General features: G+C 31.8%; 2 protein-coding genes and 1 non-coding gene across 4 annotated transcripts; all 3 read left to right on the top strand.

The window, feature by feature from the left end:
- The first annotated feature begins 4,753 nt into the window (after nucleotides 1-4,753).
- Nucleotides 4,754-6,653, top strand: LOC124917509 (60S ribosomal protein L31-like). Of its 2 annotated transcripts, XM_047457930.1 has the most exons (4): nucleotides 4,754-4,843; nucleotides 4,937-5,024; nucleotide 6,290; nucleotides 6,511-6,653. In XM_047457930.1, exons 1-4 carry the CDS (start codon nucleotides 4,758-4,760, stop codon nucleotides 6,597-6,599), a joined length of 264 nt encoding a protein of 87 aa, XP_047313886.1. In that variant the 5' UTR covers nucleotides 4,754-4,757; the 3' UTR covers nucleotides 6,600-6,653. The 2 variants fall into 2 exon arrangements, with proteins under 2 accessions (XP_047313886.1, XP_047313878.1); XM_047457922.1 differs by lacking the exon at nucleotide 6,290 and having other exon boundaries at nucleotides 4,937-5,067; nucleotides 6,418-6,653.
- Nucleotides 6,654-8,232: 1,579 nt separating this feature from the next.
- LOC124923163 lies at nucleotides 8,233-8,359 on the top strand. The gene has a single exon (XR_007098173.1). It is a non-coding gene; the product is annotated as a U6atac minor spliceosomal RNA (small nuclear RNA).
- A 9,195-nt stretch (nucleotides 8,360-17,554) lies between these two features.
- On the top strand, nucleotides 17,555-19,761 carry LOC124917489 (transcription factor bHLH122-like). Its single transcript, XM_047457906.1, has 7 exons — nucleotides 17,555-17,714; nucleotides 17,816-18,307; nucleotides 18,438-18,766; nucleotides 18,838-18,990; nucleotides 19,063-19,128; nucleotides 19,207-19,275; nucleotides 19,349-19,761. The coding sequence occupies exons 2-7, from the start codon at nucleotides 17,878-17,880 to the stop codon at nucleotides 19,400-19,402; spliced, it is 1,101 nt and encodes a 366-aa protein (XP_047313862.1). The 5' UTR covers nucleotides 17,555-17,714; nucleotides 17,816-17,877; the 3' UTR covers nucleotides 19,403-19,761.

The following is a 19,761-nucleotide window of genomic DNA, read 5'->3' as shown; positions in this document are numbered from 1 at the left end:
TTTATTTGTAGCTGTCAATGATAATAATGGAGTGGAGATGCTTCTTTAATAATAGAGATCCTTATAAATTATCAACATGATCAAGGACATCCATTTTTTTATAAATATTCTATAATTGGTTTGTATCAACTATCAATTATAAATATAAAAAAATCAAAACCCTAATTTGGTCTAATTAATTTAATTAGTGCATAATTTTGAAACTTGGCTCGCCAGTCAAACCCAATGATAAATCGGTTGTCAAATTGGATTGAGTTGATAAAAATCAGAAATGTAATCAACTTAGTTAAACTCGGACAACTCGTCGGTTGGACCGAAAATCCGACAGCACGGATTAATTCAGTGGGTTTACCATTTGTCATTAAGAGTTTGTGTTTATTTTAATTGTGTTGTCTCCAATAGAGGCAATGAACCGATTATAACTGTGAAATAATATTTTGAATTTTGATATCTAATTTGAATATTATTGTACAAACAATTTGATGTATTTTTGTATTATTTAATTATTATATAAAATTTACAAGTTGAACCAATAACTCAGTGACTCAATCCTTTCACTAGGTTAATTAGGTTAATGACTGGTCGGATTTCAAAAATATGAATTAGTGTAGAAATATTGAGCTAGAGTGAAGCTTGAATAATATTACATAGATATGATTTATGTTTAGCCCACACAAAAAAATTGAATATCACACAACTTTTATTTTTTTAAAATTTTAATTTAATTCATTAAAAAAAAATTTCTCTAATTCATAGAAATGAAAACAAAATTACTTTTGTTCATAATTTTTCTATTATTTTTTTAAACTCATCCAAACTCAAATTTATAACTTTTCTATTTCATTACTATATGAGAGATGTGTAATATATAACACATTGAAGGTAACAAAATTAAAGTCTAATAAGCAATGTGTAGAGTACAAACAAAGTTTATGTTGATTATTGAGTACAAGAAAATTATAACAAATCCAAAGAAGATATAGAGATAACTTTACACTCGCTTTAAGTTGGGTAATAAATATTGAGATTGTCCAACTTGCTATATAGTTCCTTGAAGTTCGATTTGGGAAGAGTTTTGGTGAGTATGTAAGTCACATAAGATCGATGACAAGCCTTGGGAAACTATGAGAGCGGAGAGGATGTTGTCGATGGATGAAATGTTGATGAAATTCTTTTACTTCTACGAGTGACTTTGAATCGTAGAAGTGTCGCTGGACGAAAATGAAAAGTGATAGTTTTTAACGGATTATGTCGAAAAAATGTTTAAGACACGAAGACGTACATATTCGTTCGAGAAATAAATTGCAGTTTTGAAATGACGTAATTGTCAAGAAAGGGCTCAAGAACTTTATGAGATTTGTGATAAATAATTTCAAAAAATATGAGATAATATAACTATTTGAATTCTTAACTATTTCCACCATTGGAGGAGAAAACAAAAAATTGTGAATCGATTTCTTTAAAATAGAAAAATTTGTTATGATATATTTAAAATATTGAGCTCTTCTTAATAAAGAGGGATTTTAAATATGACTTAAATGAGAAATATGTGATATATAAAGGATATTAGTGTAATAAAGTTAAGACTAAATAATTTGTAAATTATAAACAAAATAACATGTTGATTGTAAGTAAATTGCACCCTAATGATGAGAGAGCTTGGATTGGGTCATTAATTATAATACAAAACTATGAAAAATAACATTATTTTTTTTTACTCAAGCTCGGAGACATCTATAAAAAGAAAAAATATAGTTAGTTAAAATGTATTACATCCCTAGATTGGTCTGATTTGAACAACCATTTGAGATATTGGGATACAAATGAAAATACATATTTATGAAAGGGTGGAATAGAGATTTAACCTTTCTCTTTACTGATTTATTTTAAGATTGATTTGTAAGAAAAAAAAATATTGAAATTTTTACTATCAAGAAAAAGTAATAACTTAACAATATAAATTATTAATATAAAATATATATTACGAAATGAAATAATACAAATTAAATAAGCTCATGACAACTATAGAAGGACGGACTTATCTTTGGGTTGTTAATAGATTATTCCAATTGATTAAGATGTGATAAAATGATAACAAAAGAAGAAAATAATGCTTTGTCTACATATGGCTATAAATAATTTTTTTAAATAATTATAAAATAAACACTATTTTCACCGCATTACAATCATTTTTAGAATTATTCTCCACAACTAATGGGTATAAAAGTATTAAAATATCAATAAAAATTTGAAAATTATATTTATAAAATTAGTCTATTATAAAACTAATCGAACACATAAAATCAAAGCTGATGAATTCAACTCTAAAAACGAGGTGACGGGCTGGTCAAAGGCGGATCTATGTAGTAGGTTATTCATATTGTAACCCGGGTAATCTAAAATATACACAACTCTAAAAACGGACGGGACGGGCTGGTCAAAGGCGGATCTATGTAGTAGGTTATTCATATTGTAACTCGGGTATATATTTAGGACACTAACGATGAAAATGTATGATAATTTTTCGTCGTGACAATAAACTATGTTTATTTTGTTTGATATTATTATCATTTTATCCGGTATAAATTTAACTCTAAAGACGTCGGGCTGGTCAAGGGCGGATTTATGTAGTATGTTATTCACACTATAGTCCGGGTAACCTAAAATATTGTGTATATTTAGGGCAGTAACGATAGAAATATATGATAGTTTTTCGTCGTTAAAATAAAATAGTGACAGTAAACTATATTTATTTTGTTTGATATTATTATCATTTTATCCCGTATAAATTTGGTGTGAATTTTTTTTAATCCGGATATATTTCAAATTTTAGCTTTGCTTGGGATTGACACCGGTGTAAGCCTAACAAGTGCATGGATAAAGGAGACTAATCAATTATTGAGGTAGTTTATTTTAAAAATAATTAGTAAATCTAATAAGTTAAAATTAATACAGATAAAAATATATTTTTTTCTAATTTATTATTTTTGGAAGATTAATGTTAACATTCTAAATTAAAAAATATATATTATAATTAATTTTGATAATATTTAAATATTATAATTTTGTATGTTTTAAGGCTTCTTCTAAAAAGCCCATCCAAATTAAGAAGGCTCAATCAATAAAGATTTTTGTTTTAAGTCTTAATTTGATTAGGGTTTCTTCCTAGAGTCTTAATTTTCTACCGCAAACCAGAAGCTTGAGAAAAACAAAAATGGTGGAAAAGGTAAACAAAGGTAGAAAATTATAAAATTATAGTCTATTATAAAACTAATTGAACACATAAAATCAAAACTGATGAATTCAACTCTAAACACGGTCGGGTCCGGTTGTATGTAGTAGGTTATTCGTATTGTAGCCAGGGTAACCTAAAATATTGTGTATATTTGGGGGCACTCACGAATAAAATATATGATAATTTTTCTGATAATAAACTATGTTTATTTTGTTTCATATTATTATCATTTTATCTCGTGTGAATTTTTTTTAATCTGCATATATTTCAAATTTTAGCTCTGCCTGGAATTGACACTGGTGTAAGCAAGTATGTGCATGTCATTGGGTAGTTTATTTTAAAAATAATTAGTAAATCTAATAAGTTAAAATTAATACAGATAAAAATAATTTTTATTTAATTTATTCTTTTTGGTAGATTAATGTTAACCTTCTAACTTAAAAATTATATATTATAATTAATTTTGATAATATTTAAATATTGTAATTTTGTATTTTTTAAGGTTTCATCTAAAAAGCCCATCCAAATTAAGAAGGCCCAATTATTAAAGATTTTTGTTTTAAGAGTCTTAATTTGATTAGAGTTTCTTGCTAGGGTCTTAATTTCCTACCGCAAATCAGAAGTTTGAGAAAAACAAAAATGGTGGAAAAGGTTAGCAAAGGCAGAAAATTATAGTCTATTATAAAACACAGTAAATCAAAGTTAATGAATTCAACTCTAAAGACAGTCGGGCTGGTTAAGGGTGGATCTAGGTAGTAGGTTATTCATATTGTAGCCGGGGTAACTTAAAATATTGTGTATATTTAGGGCACTAACGATGAAAATATAAGATAGTTTTTCGTCATGACAATTAACTAGGTTTATTTTGTTTGACATTATTATCATTTTATCTTATATCACTAAAGATGGTCGTGCGGTCTGACCGGGCTGGTTAAGGGCGGATCTAGGTAGTAGGTTATTCACATATATTGTGTATATTTATGACAGTAACAATGGAAATATACGATAGTTTTTCGTCGTAAAAATAAAACAGTGACAGTAAACTATGTTTATTTTGTTTGATATTATTATATTTTATCTCGTATAAATTTGATGTGAAAGTTTTTTAATCCGGATATATTTTAAATTTTAGCTCTGCTTGGGATTGACACTAATGTAAGCTTAGCAAATGCATGGGGGCTAAAAGGGACCAACCAATCATTGGATCATTGGGGTAAATTATTTTAAAAATAATTAGTAAATCTAATAAGTTAAAATTAATATAGATAAAAAAAAATTTAATTTATTATTTTTGAAAGATTAATGTTAACATTTTAAATTAAAAAATATATATTATAATTAATTTTGATAATATTTAAATATTGTAATTTTGTATGTTTTAAGTCTTCATCTAAAAAGCCCATCCAAATTAAGAAGGCCCAATCAATAAAGATTTTTGTTTTAAGAGTCTTAATTTGATTAGGATTTCTTCATAGAGTCTTAATTTCCTACCACAAATCAGAAACTTGAGAAAAAAACAAAAATGGTGGAAAAGGTTAGCAAAGGAAGAAAAGAAGAGGTCGTCTCAAGAGAATATACAATCAACCTTCACAAACGCCTCCATAGATGGTATTCTTAATCTTCTCATTCTTCTTATTTGATATGTAATCTGTTTTTGTTTAAGTTTATTTGATTGTGATTCTTGTAACTAAGTGCATGTAGCACATTTAAGAAGAATGCACCAAATGCTATAAAGGAGATAAGGAAGTTTGCTGAAAAAGCAATGGGAACAAGTGATGTTAGGGTTGATGTGAAATTGAATAAAGTAATTTGGAGCCGTGGGATTAGAATCAGTGGCGGACCCAGAAATATTTTCTCTGGGGGCAAATACATAATAACGTGCATTTTTTGGCTATCAAATAAATGCATTTTTAATTAAAATTTTACTCGATAATTACATAAAAATACTAATAAACACAATTACTAAATTATTCTTGTCCCTGAGTCGGTACAAAAGAAGACAAATATCTTCATTACGTTGCCTATACCAATCAATCAATTCAAGAATTTTTTTTTATTTGATGAACTACTTGACTCATCATGTCCTCGAAAAGGTAATCATTGCCTCAATAGAAAGCGTGTTACATCAAATATTGTCGTTAAACATGTGTGATAATTTATTTCTATATCACGACCATGTGTACGTAAAACGTTTCTCACGTTATGTCTTTGATCTTAAAATGATTCAAATTGAATTCTAGCTTCATTATGACAACTATTTGAAGTTCTCATATGAAGATTAAATCTTTCTAATGCTCTTTTCCAATTTTTGTACTCATCTCCTATAAATGTATCATCTACGTTTTCTTTATTTAAAGGTTTGAAAAGATAACACCAAAAACAAAATGATGCATCTTTTGATATGCTATATTCTAACCATGTATATTTGATCAGTAACATTAGACTTATTAGTAGGCTCATTAATTGATGTAGAAGTACAAATTCGTTTATAGAACATCTTCATTATTCTATATCCTACATAAAATAAATGATTAAAAATAAATATGTGTCACAACCCCTAAATAAAATCTAACAAATACATTTATTTGTTGAAATAATTTAAAATTAAGAAATATAAAATAATATTTTACCCTTATATTTATATAAATGGTTATTTTACCCTTATATTTATAATTAATTTGTATTATTAATTATATTAAAATTAATAAAATATATATATATAAATAAACTATAATATAAATATAGTTTTAAAATAAATAATAATATTATATGATTTTCATTATTTTATATATAATTCTTTATATTTTAACTTATATAAATAAATGTTATTTATATATTAACTAAAATTTATGTATTATTATAAATATTGTATTTTAGAAAATATTTTTTTTTTGTATAAAATAAAATATTAATAATAATTACTTTAATAAAATTATATTTGAAATTAGAATACTATAATTATGAATTAGTTTTTTTTATTAATTTTTATAAAAGGAAGGATTAGTTTATTATAAATAGTGTTGGTATAAAATAAAAATTAAATGCTAGAGACAGGGTTTGATCACCTGATCTCTACTATACATTTCAGCTCCAAAACCACTTGGACAAAACCTTATTTAATAAACATATATATAATATCTTAAAAGTTTTATCCTGTTTGGGGGAGGCCCGGGCCCCCCAAGGCCCCCTTGTTGGTCCGCCACTGATTAGAAATGTACCAAGAAGGATTCGAGTTTCTATTGCTAGGAAGAGGAATGATGAAGAAGATGCTCAAGAAGAACTCTATTCACTTGTGACAGTTGCAGAAATCCCACCTGAGGGTTTGAATGGATTAGGAACCAAGATCATTGAAGATGATGAATGATTTAATTTAGCTTTGTTTCTTATGTTTCAAAGAATTTATAGACAATTTTTGCCCAATTTTGTTGGAATATAATCTTGGAATTTTGAGAATTATTAAAATTAATGATGAATTCATGTCTTGGGTATTTTTCAATTATCTAAAATATATTATTTTAAAAATAATAATTTTATATTATTTAAGTATTTTTTTAAAATTTATTTATTTATAATTTAAATCAAAGTAAAAATTAATTATATTTTGAACAAAATAACAAATAAAATGAATTGAAAAAAAATGGAGTAAAAATATACATGATTTAAAATATTTAGTAAATATTATTAATTTAAAATCTTTTAGATCATACATATATGAATCTATTGGATTTGGTACATGTTCTAGGATGTACATAAATAAATTTGATATCTATACCAAGTTTATTATAAACATGATATTCTTCATATTATTTATTATAATTTAAATTTGGAATTATTAAATTATCACAATATTAAAATTTTCAAATTTCAAATTTTATTTTTTTTAATTATTACATTAGAAAAAATAAATGACAAAAACATGAAATAATAAAATACTACAAACACACTACATAACTAATTATCGAGTTCTTAGATTATAAAAAACGCAATTAATGACTCAAATAGTCTTTTCGAAACCAATCTTAAAAACATCGTAATATTAACATTATGAATTATACAAATACGTTATTCTAATTTTGACTATTTCTATTCACTATAAAATATTTGGGATGATTATCCAAATACTCGGGTCATTTTCAAATTTATAAATACATAATTGTAAGCACTACAATATTACGAACCAAATTTATAAATATTAAAATAATTATTTTGAATAAATAAATTTAAAATAATCCAAATTAATGTCAAACAAGCTCCAAGACTAAAAAATGTTTGTGATTTAATACAACCGAAAATATAAGAAACAACTGCAACAGACCAGATGACCATCGGATGAGTGCCTAAACTTCATCCAACGAATATAAGAGGAATGTGTTGTCCTCTACAACGGAAGTCAAGCGCTTCCGCGCAACACCGGATCAACTAACACGCACATCAACGTCGTTTGCCCAAACGCGAACAGAACGTCTGAGCGCTAACAAATGAAAACAGAATGTTGCGCATAGACGTGTGTTCGCGCTTGGGCTCGAAACGACGACGTTTCAACCTCAACTTGTCTTCTTCCTCGCGACGAACTAGATGAACATCGATCGATACTCAACCAAATCTGGTGATTCACATGCTCATTTCACCTACGATCATAAGTACAAAGATAACCTAATTGGATGAGAACGATCGAATACAAACAAAAGACATTAATGGCCCTTTGTCTAGAGTTGATGCACTTGATAATCCAACCGACTTTGGTTGACTATAAATAGCCCTCTAAATTCAAGATGAAGCCAATGATCAGAATCACAAACCTCCTATCCAAACATCACATAATTCGCCATTAAAAAATCTCAAGCTTTTGAATTTTTTTGTAATTTTGTGTAAGGTTTTAAAATTCATTTCTAAATCAAACACAAAGCTTCATAAAGAGTTCAGGAGTGTTATCAGACTCACAATAAACTTTAATTCACTTTAATTCATTTGTAATTCAAATTAAAAAAATTATATTTGTGTTTGTAGAAAGGAGAGATGGTTGACATCTCCCCGACCGGGACGGGAATGGCTTTCGGGCCTTACCTATTACCACATATCCGGTTAAGGCTATCCACTTCGGTGGATATATAACCCAATTTTTTAACCCACCAAGGTAGTTCAATGGTAAGAGTCGGCTTAAGAGATAAAAAAGTTACGAATTCGATTTCATCTGTAACATGATTTAAAGTTTTATAAAATAATTATTTTTACTTAAAAAGATTTATCTAGTTTTATTTTATTTTTTATATAGAATGTAAATAATTTTTTTAAATAATTATAATTGTGATAAATATTACGTTTAAATATATACTTGTACTATGTTAATATTTTTTGAATAAGAAAATGATTTGTGAATTTTATTTAGGTAAAGGGTGTGTGACTATATATATTTTAACTTTTTTACAACATTATCTTAAAGGATAATATAATGACGATTCGGTCAAGTTTTGTAAAAACAAATATGTATAATATTTGGATGGGCAATAGCATGCTTTTTGACTTTGCCTTGTTTATTTCATATAATATTGAATTTGAGTTGAGAAAATATATATATTAGTATATTGACTAATTAATTCCTAAATTGAACTAATTAACCTGATGTGTCACTTAGACATGGACAGCAGATGATTAGTTGTTGTAGCACTAAACCGATTAATTATTTAAATATACAAACTAATTATTTTATAATAAAAAACTCCTTTAGTCTTTTTCAACTCTTGAAACTATTTGATTTTTTAATACATTGGAATTTGAAGAATTGTACATAAGAGTTCACACTAGAGAATTATACATATTTGGTTTTTCAAGTTATCATTAAGTCTTTTTTTTATTTTTAATTGGGTTTATAATTATAGGTGACTAACATACCTATAATTACTTAAAATTAAATTAAATCTTAGACTTTTAATTTATAAAGTAACACTCATTATTACATAATACATTACCAATTTTAGATAACAAGTGGAAATTTTAAATTTTATAAAATTATTTTAAACATTTGAACATGTAATATATTTAATAATTATATATGGGTTATTATCATAATAAAAATTAAATATAATTAAAATAATATATTAAATATAAATGTATTGTACTTATTTAGACATTTATAAGAGTACGACGTAAGTTAAAATGTTTGAAATAAATTGGAGACTTGAGTAGACACTTTAAACATGGTTAATATATATATATATATATATATATATATATAAAATATTTTATCTTAATGAATATCTCACTAAGATAAAAAAATAATAATAAATTAACTTTCTGAATATGTTTGTTTCCAAATATATATATATATATATATATATATATATATATATATATATATATATATATATATATATTGCTTGGACGGTTATGTTTTATCGGCATTTGTTTTTAACTGGGTTTCACTCTTCTTTCAAAGTGTTCAGAGTGCGACTAATTCCCGTAAGTTAAGCATATAACTCGTAAATCTATTTAACCAATTTAACCCGACCGAGTTGAACTTGTCATTTAACTGGTTCAAACTATCGTTAGGAAATGAGTCCCTAGACTATAATAGGGTTCCTTGCGGGTTTAGTCTAATGTTGACTTGACAATTAATGAGAAATATTGAAAATTTAAAAATACATCTTCAACCTAAAATCATCTACCAATTTCAATATAGTAATTTATATTGGATGAAAACTCTCACTTATTATATTATAAAAAATCAAACTTTTATCTCAATTACTTTCTAATTGTTTATTTTCATCTCAATTACTTTCTTATTATATAATTAAGCATGCATAAATTTAATTAAAAGTGTGAAAAATATATTATAATAATATAAAATAATGGTGGTCCTAAATGATATAACATATACAAATGAGCATGTGATCACATTTGCACATAAGTTAAAAAATAATTGATTATTTTTATTATTTAATAATATTTGTTCTTTTAAATTTAGCTGTATCCCAGCTTTAAACAAAATATATTATGACTTCTACAATAAAAAAGTATTTTTTAAATATACAATATAATCATATGGTGACAAGCCAAACAAGACCTAAATAGAAGTCCTAAAATACCCGTGAATGAACATGACAAACTGCCATAAATTACAGTTTCACTTTTATAGTACAATTTTAAATTTTCAAATAATAATTAACTCGCCTAATTAATAAATCTTTAAATGTGGTCCCATTTATTTTCAAAAGTATTTGGTTGCCATAAATGGAATCTAGTTTATTTCTTAATTTAGTTCGGCCAATACATTTATTTTTTTATATATTATTTTTAAATAAATGTATTTATTTATTCCACTAATTAAACTTAAAGAGACACCGGATAGAAAAATTAAAGAGGAATTAGAGATTGAATGACGTTCCATTTACTTAAAAATAAAAAAATAAGAAGAGAGAAAAAAATTATTTTTTTTAAATTTTTCATTCAATCAGATTATTCTCCATTTTCAAATTATAAATGAATCTCTTGTTACGTGTGTTTGAACATATTTCCGTTGTTGTAAGGAAGGTAAAATTATCATATTTAAAATTAAAAATTACTATTTTTCCCTTCGAGAGAAAATAAACCGACATTAGGAATCTAAGTGTTCTTTCCTTTCGGTGAAATTTCCTCCTCTTACCATTTCTTTTAACGAGTGCATTTAAATTTAATTTTGAGATAATCATATTTATAAAAAAAAAATTGTTTCTATGACTTTCATTGAGAAGGGTAGAATCGTAATTAACAATGGATTATTACTTGAAATAATAGAAAATAATCAGAGCCGCATCTTTTGGTTATTGGAACTTCTCATTGGCTGCACGGGAAATTTGACGAAATGACCTTGCAAACCGGGTTATTTGACCTGGTGGAATTTTATAATTTTTTTTGCGCTCGTGGTGTTCTATTTTTTTTTATACGATTTTGCCCTTGTCGCGAAACGCTAAGTGACTTAGCGTTTCGCGAAGTGGATTAGACGTTTGTATAAATACCCAAATAATTTCATTTCCCTAAATTTTTTTCTCTCTCTTCTCCAATTCTCTCCTTCACTCACGGGGGCCGGCGACGACGGCGGCCGGCGGCGACGACGTCTCCGTTTCCATACAAATCAAACCCGATCCGAGCTCTTCTAACCTAACTAATTCATTTATGTTTATCTATTGCCGATTTCTAACCCTAGATCTATTTTGCATGCAGGTTTCTTATACTAGGGTTTATGTGATTTCTCCGATTCTAACTATTTGAACGGCGTCGAGGTAGATCTTCATTCTAACAGTTATGTTCTTGTTTAGGCTTTCTTCATTTCATAAACCTTTTCATATTTCCTTTATGTCCATCATTTTCTCCGTTTTGTTGATTCTTATTGCTGATATGGTTCATATTGGTTCATGTTTGAGCATTTCGTTAGGTTATTATTTGTTATTTGTTCATAATTGCTGAAAATCTATGTCTGATAAGAGCGTATGTGTTTCCGTTTCAGATCTGCTTACCGTTTCGCTACGGACTTACCGTTTCGCTACGGACTTACCGTTTCGCTACGGACTTACCGTTTCGCTACGGACTTACCGTTTCGCAGTATACCTCGCGATTCGCTAAGTATCAAGATTTTTTGTTATTTATAGTTAATCATGAACTTCATTTGACTAGGTATTTACATCACTTCATGGTTATGAAGAGAACATGTGTTAACAAAACAAACCTTCTAATTTTACATTGGAAACATTTAGATTCTTCAGAAAATGCCTTTGAAGAATCTATCATTGACCTCCAGATAAGAAATAAATTTCAAACAATTTTCTCTTATCTGGAGTTCAATGATCGCTTCTTCAAAGACTTTTTCTGAAGAATCTAAATGTTTCCATGTAAAATTATAGGGTTTGTTTTGCTAACACATGTTCTTTTCAAAACCATGACTTTGTTGTTGATACCTTGTCAAACGAGATAGATTACCTATGAAACCAATAAAAAATTTTGTACTTGACGATTCGCTAAGTACTACGAGCTCCAGCTAGGAGAATGGTTTGAATTCGATTTCGTTATTAAAATATATTAGCGAAAACGTATTCAAACCATCTTCTCTTAGCTGGAGCTCGTTGACCTCCCGATTCGCTAAGTCCCTCCCGATTCGCTACGTCCCTCCCGATTCGCTACGTGTCTCCCGATTCGCTAAGTCCGTCCCGATTCGCTAAGTCCGTCCCGATTCGCTAAGTCCGTCCCGATTCGCTAAGTCCCTCCCGATTCGCTAAGTGCCTCCCGACTCGCTACGGAAGTTGAAGAGACGCGCGTACTCACACGCGCTAGACCTTATATATTCAAAATATTAAGAACATTTCATTTCAACCGCCCGACTCTCTCTCTCTAACCCATTTTCTCTTCACTGAATCTTGTCAAGCTCGATCATTTCTGCTTTCTTCTCGTTCGTGGTTAAGGTTAGTTCATTATCATTTTCTGCTTTTTTGTTCATTGGTGGTTTTTGCATGTTAGTGTAATGTTAAGTGTTTCTGTTCAGTATATATTTTTCGCCAGTAGGGTTTCTGTTCAGTAGGGAGGAGAGTGAGGAAGCCGAAAAAAGATGACTCGTACACCAACCCTTCCTTGTCAAAAATGCCCAAGACAAAGGATCCTATGAAAGTGAATCACCTTCAAAAATTTGATGATGAGCTACTTCATAAAGTAAAGGCGTGGTTGGATGATCCAAAAACCGATAATTCGACAACGGATTTACATACGGTTCAAGCAAAGAAGGAAGTGTTGGTTAGAGTTGTAACAAGGCTTACATGGATTGAAGACGAGGTAAGTCGTTCAAATCAATTCATTAATCTTCGTTTCGCAAATTACTCTTCGTTTCGCAAAGTACTCTTCGTTTCGCAAAGTAATCTTCGTTTCGCAAAGTAATCTTCGTTTCGCAAAGTGCTCTTCGTTTCGCAAAGTACTTACTTAGTCAATGTTGTTTGATATGTACTCAATGTATGTTGTATGCTCCCATTGTGCAGGAAATCGATGCATTCTGCCATCTTCTGCGGAAAAGGATTTCCTGCTATCCCAAAACATATAAAAATACACTTGCGGCAATTGGGGATTGCGTATTGTCGGATAGAATCAGGCGACTGCACAGGGATTTTATTAAGGATCCTGCCAAATTTCCAGTCGACGAATTCAAAGACTATTATATGGGCGCACCACATAGATATATGCCAGAGTGGTCTACAATTGACGACGTCTACATGCCAGTGAACATTAACCAGAAACACTGGATTTTATGTGTAGCACGTCTTCAAAAGTACCGCATTGACGTGTACGACTGTGACGCCTATCTTTATAAGAATCTGGATCCTTATTTGAAACCCTTCTGCGACATGATTCCATGTATATTCGCCAAAACAATCACTCCCGGTGAGAGGGTAAGGTATCCTAATTTCAACTTCGAAGGCCCCCTCCAACCAATGACATACAAACGGTTTCCACACCCCAAAGTGAAAACCGCTGCTCCTAAGGTTGGAGAAGTCCCGCGGGCAACAGAGAGCGGGGACTGTGGGGTCTTCACGCTAATGTACATGGAACACTTGACCGCTAATCAACCCGTGCATAATGTGACCTCAGAAAATATGGGATTTTTTAGGCAGAAGATGGCGGTCCGGTTATTCCATCAGATTATGGAACCTTAAACATTATTATTTGTAAATTGGATAACTTATTTTGATGTATTGTAAACCTTGATGAATATGTTGGAAGTTGGATTATGTATTGTAAATTATTTTGTGTAAATTGATGTATTGTAAATTCGCAAAGTACTATTCGTTTCGCAAAGTCCCTCCCGTTTCGCAAAGTACTCTTCGTTTCGCAAAGTCCCTCCCGTTTCGCAAAGTCCCTCCCGTTTCGCTACGTGTCTCCCGATTCGCTACGTGTCTCCCGATTCGCTAAGTGCCCTCCCCCATCAGATTGATTATATTTTCCATCTGTTTCTTTAGCAACCTTAATTCATTTCTCAATTGAGATTGGATTATATAATGCCAATTGACAATATTTTAAACAAGCATTAAACCTCAATTAATTAACAACATACCAGTACCATAGTTCAATTAAAAACATATATTACAACATAGTATCTATCAAGCTAAAGGTTCATATTGTTGAGATGATGAGTCATGCTGCTTAGATGATGAGTCATGCTGCTTAGATGATGAAGCTCGTGCAGTAGATGGTGCAGGCATCACTGCTTTGCATGTTGCCCTATTATGTCCAAGCCCATCACATGAGCTGCATCGTCTCGGGATCTTACGGACCTCACCCTGGGATGACCTACGCTTTGTTTGTGGCCTGCCTTTCTTAACCTTCACATTTGGTTTAAGACATGAACGTTGCTTGATATTTTCGGGAACATCCCAATTTTCTTCATCACCGGGAGGATAACATGTCTCGGCATATGAATTTATCCAACACTCAGTTGTGTAATACCTGTGTGTAGGGAAAATATAACGAATTATTAATTGGTTAAACAGAATGAACACGTGAGCTAGATATTAATACCTTGAACAGAAGTCATAAGAAACCAAATTCCGACTACGGGCAGCAGCCATTGCATGCGTACAAGGAAGACCCGAAACTTCGAATACTCTACAAGTGCAGTTCATGTCTTTCAAATTGACTTTGAAATGGGACTGATTGTCATGCACATAAAACTCGAATCGGTTAAGCGATTGGACTGTATAGAATCTGGCCTTCTCGAATCCCTCACGTAACACCTTCTCATAATTTGGAGATAAAACTTCTTCGTGATTAGACGCTCTTTCTCTTCTATCGTTAAACCATTGTTGTATTGTGAATCTTAAATACTCAGCCATTTCTGAAATGGGATACTTTCTGGCTTCCCTGCTCTGACTATTGAAACTCTCAGCATAATTGCTTGTCAGTTGATTGTATCGCTTACCGGGAAAAAAATGCTCTACTCCATCTTGGGAACCCAATTTCTTCCAAATAGGCAGCAATCCTGTGATCTTTAACCTTGATTTTCTCAAACCACCGATTAAATTCTTGGACAGTGTATGCCCTTGAAGCCGAATCAAACTCCGCATGACACTTATCACTTTTAAATTTGGCCACAATATTCATCTTTATGTGATATGTGCACGCGCCGTGGTCTGCTTCTGGGAAAACAGCGCACAAGGCATTAGCGATGCTTGGGTGTCTGTCGGATACGAAGACGAGATCATCAACTAATCCAATTGCGTCTCTCAGTTTTTGCATGAAATAAGTCCAGGAGTTATTATTCTCTGAATCAACAACGCCGAATGCGACAGGATATAGTTGCTCATTCGCATCCAATGCAATAGCCACCAATAATTGACCACCCACCTTGTGCTTAAGAAAACTAGCATCAACACATAATACAGGACGGCAAAAGGATTTGAAACCCCTAATTGAGAGGCCTAGGGACATGAACATATACTTGAAGTGACCGAGCTCGTCTGTCTGTATGTCGGTTATGGTACCAGGATTACACTTCTCCAACATGTAAAGGTATGATGGCAGTATTCCATAAGAATCCTCTACCGTTCCTCGCACCGCTATTAAAGCATTTTCCCTTGCCCTCCATGCCTTATTATAAGTCAAAAATATCCCATAAGTTGTCTGCATGTCTTCAATTATTTTCTTAGGCAAGTGGTTATGATGATGGTCCATGTACTTGCTCTTCACGCACTGCCCAATAACCCATGCTGGTGTTTGCATTTTTTTCTTGGGCCTCGACAAAGTGGAGCATGAGTGTTGATGCTCAAATGTCCGGATCTCAAACATCTCAGAAAACTTACCTTTCACAGCCCGCAAGCTCCACTTGCATGTCTCATCCAAACATTTGAGTTCCCAAAGATTTTTCCTTGACTTCTCCACTTTGAATTCAAAATGATTGGCCATCGCATATTTATATAGAGCAAGTTGAAGTTCTTTTTTATTTTCAAACAACGAACCGACTTCCAATACGGTTTCACTAGTTAATGCCATCGCAAATGTGGGGTCTGGCGGTGATGTGTCTGTCGGGTCTGTCGATGGTGTACCCATTGAAGATCGTCTTGCACTAGATGGTGTACCCATTGATGATCTTCTTGCACTTGTTGGTGTACCATTATTTGATGCCTTTTTTGCACTAGTTGGTGTACCCAATGATGATCTTCTTGCACTTGGTTGTATAGGTATTGATGCTTTCTCACCACTATTAACATGCAAGTCCTGAGTAAGTGGGATGTGAGGCAAAGAGGTTTCTCCGGCTTCATTTTGACTTTCAACAAAGAATTCCAAGGGTACAACAGGTGGAACAAATTTCTGAGTAAGTTGTGGTGGTAGTATACTTTCTTGAGTTGGGTATGTAAGTAGTGGTATCTTTTCTTTAGTAAACGCTGACTTCTCCACTACAGATACACACAATGGTGACACTGTTCGACCCAAATCAAGCGTGATAGATATGTGTTCAAATCCCCATCATTATCAATAAAAACAGGTTTTGGATTTCTGATATTCGGAATATCATACTTCACTTGGAGCACTAAATCGTATGCTGATAACTGGAGATTAAGTCTATCGTAGAGTATATCAAGTAATTCAGCATAACGAGTACTTTGGGGTAGATCAAATGTTTTGATTGAAGATGCATCAAAATACAGTATTCCATCAGCATCAAGTTTCCACTCTCCATTATAGAAAACGAAAACTTCAGCTGCAATATAAAAAACATGATTTGATTTAGAGACGTATAATTAATACTTCGCGAATCGAAAGGCACTTAGCGAAGCGGGAAGTCCTTCGCGAATCGTAAGGCACTTAGCGAAACGGGAAGGGCTTCGCGAATCGTAAGGCACTTAGCGAAACGGGAAGTCCTTCGCGAATCGCCAGGCACTTAGCGAAACGGGAAGTAAACCCTAACCAATCTCAGAAACCGAACATCAATAAAACATGCTTCAAATAGACGTACCTATTGGAACAGTGCTCGTGCACGTCGTCGAGCTCATAGTGGATTTCGAATGAACTTCGCCGCCGAGATCTCCCCCGAGTTCGTCGCCGCCGCCGGAGTTTAGAGAGAAGGAGGAGAAGAGCGGGAAGAGAGAGAAGGAGAAGAAAAGAAATGAAAAAAAAGTACGGCGCTTATATTAAATAGTAAGGGCAATCTGGACATTTCACATATCGTCACTTCGCGAAACGCTAAGTGACTTAGCGTTTCGCGACGAGGGCAAAATCGTCCAAAAAAAATAAAATCACCACGAGCGCAATTAAATTATCAAAATTCCACCAGGTCAAATAACCCGGTTTGCAAGGTCGTTTCGTCAAATTTCCCTTTCGCTTCACGTTCTGCCCTTTCCACCATCAAAAACCTCTCCAAAATTCCACGAAGAAAAATCCGAATCTCTGGAAGAACTTTTGCGGTACACGCGTGCTATAATCTGAACATAAAGATTCAACTATCGGATTGGATTTCGCTGGCGTCCACTACACGGTTGTTAATCCAGTATTATTTCAATCGTTAATTAATACTCAACTTTCTTTACATATATATATACAGATATGTATTTGTCTCTATTTGAATTCTTCTTATAGTCGCATTTACAATGGAAGCTTAGCATGTTAGCGAAAGATCTGACGGTGAATTCTACTTAGCAATGGATTCTCAGCATCAGCAACAGCAGCAACAGCAAATGAATTCTGGATTGACGCGGTATCGATCTGCTCCAAGTTCGTATTACGCGAGTTTTCTGAATAGTGGAGAAGATAGATTCGATCAGTTTCTTAAGGATCAGACTTATAAACAAGAACCGCAGGAAAATTTCATGAGATATGCTTCCGATGGAACGACAATAGAGGAATCTTCTTTGCGGAATCAAGGTTTGAGATCTCAATCAATGAATCCTCAAGCGAAACAGGATGATGCAGCTTATTCTTTCACTTCTTCTCATCAATCTCATCATCAGAACACTGTGGTTGCTAGTTCAGATATGAATCAGATGGATCCTGAAATCAGCCGTGGAATCAGCCTTGTACGACAGAGTAGTTCTCCTGCTGGATTTCTTTCATACTTTAATGCTGAAAATGGTACTTTCTTATTTATTAGTTCTTTCATCTGAAACAAGTTGCAATAAACTATACAACAATAAGGATATTGTAAACCCTAGTTTTAAGGATTTTGCAAACCCTAATTCGTGTATGTCTTCACTTTTTACAGACTTTTGTCATGAAATGGGAGGAGGTAACAGTTCTGAATCAACATTTTCATCAAGTAGATTGAGAGTTCAAATGGACTTCACATCTAGACATCAACCATCTTCCTCAACAAGAATGGCTCCAATCCCTGAAACTCCAAATAGTAGTAATATAGGAATTGGAACCAACAACAACACCACCCCTGAAGCTGATCGAAACTGTGGTGGTGGTTATATCCCAAACTTTCCTATCGAATCCTGGGATGATTCCATGAATCTTTCCGGATCATACTTAGGATTCGAAGATGATGACATAAAACCCGAAACTGGCTCAATTTCCATGGAGAATCAGGTATCATATCATAGTTAAAGTTTTATGTTATTCAGTTCTTGCATTATGATCAAATTTACACTTTTAATCAGCTTATTGAAGATGAAAAACGCCCTCCAGCTTTGTTGTCAAGACACATGAGTTTGCCTCAAACTACTATGGAGAAGCTACTTCAAGATTCCATTCCATTTAAGACACGAGCGAAGCGAGGATGTGCTACTCACCCGAGGAGTGTCGCAGAAAGGGTACACATATATGGTCTTGTTTTTACTCTATTGTTTTGGGTTATTAATGGCGTTTAATGAATCCATTTTCAGGTGAGAAGAACCAAGATCAGTGAAAGAATAAGGAAGTTACAAGAGCTTGTTCCTAACATGGATAAGGTAATATACTAATTAAATTCTAATAGTGTAAATTGATCATGATCATCTTTAATTCACCTTGTTGATCATGATCATCAGCAAACGAACACAGCGGATATGTTGGACTTGGCTGTCGATTACATAAAGGATCTTCAAAGAGACGTAAAGGTGATATCGAAACTGTAAAACTATGACAAATTTGAAAATAGTTTCTAACTATGATTGTTCATTTCTTTTTCAGATACTTACAGAAGGTCAAGCTAATTGTAAATGTCCCCATAAGAGTGACAGATAACACAAGATCACAAAAGAAAATTGTGAGTCTTCACTTCAATTACTCTAGAAAATCAGTATTATTGGTATTTGAAAAAGTAATATTTACATATTAAATTTGAATAGATTATTATATATGGTTGATTTTCAGCCTCAGGAAGTTTCTTGTTGGAATATTGTGTGTTTAGAAGAAATATGTGGTAGGGCTTAGGAGACACATCTGTATCATTTTGTCTATTTAAATTTATGATGACCTCGTGAGATATAACGCTTTTAATGTACAGAAATGGACGATGGATAATTGTCTAATCTATCGATGTATCCATCAATTTACCATTTCTAGTAGGTCGATGAACTCAAATATCTGTGTATTTTGTTTGT

The sequence above is a fragment of the Impatiens glandulifera genome, chromosome 1 (assembly GCF_907164915.1).
Source record: "Impatiens glandulifera chromosome 1, dImpGla2.1, whole genome shotgun sequence".
Lineage (NCBI taxonomy): Eukaryota > Viridiplantae > Streptophyta > Magnoliopsida > Ericales > Balsaminaceae > Impatiens > Impatiens glandulifera.
Note: the sequence above shows the minus strand (reverse complement) of the source record. Positions and strands in the feature narration are given on the sequence as shown.

Excerpts from the sequence above, each read along its gene's own strand:
- LOC124917509 (XM_047457922.1), top strand. The coding sequence starts at position 4,758 with ATGGTGGAAAAGGTTAGCAAAGGAAGAAAAGAAGAGGTCGTCTCAAGA. Across the intron at positions 4,844-4,936 it reads CACAAACGCCTCCATAGATG|CACATTTAAGAAGAATGCAC; the intron begins GTATTCTTAATC and ends AAGTGCATGTAG. Across the intron at positions 5,068-6,417 it reads GAGCCGTGGGATTAGAATCA|GCCCCCTTGTTGGTCCGCCA; the intron begins GTGGCGGACCCA and ends GGGCCCCCCAAG.
- LOC124917489 (XM_047457906.1), top strand. The coding sequence starts at position 17,878 with ATGGATTCTCAGCATCAGCAACAGCAGCAACAGCAAATGAATTCTGGA. Across the intron at positions 18,308-18,437 it reads ATACTTTAATGCTGAAAATG|ACTTTTGTCATGAAATGGGA; the intron begins GTACTTTCTTAT and ends CACTTTTTACAG. Across the intron at positions 19,276-19,348 it reads ATCTTCAAAGAGACGTAAAG|ATACTTACAGAAGGTCAAGC; the intron begins GTGATATCGAAA and ends TTTCTTTTTCAG.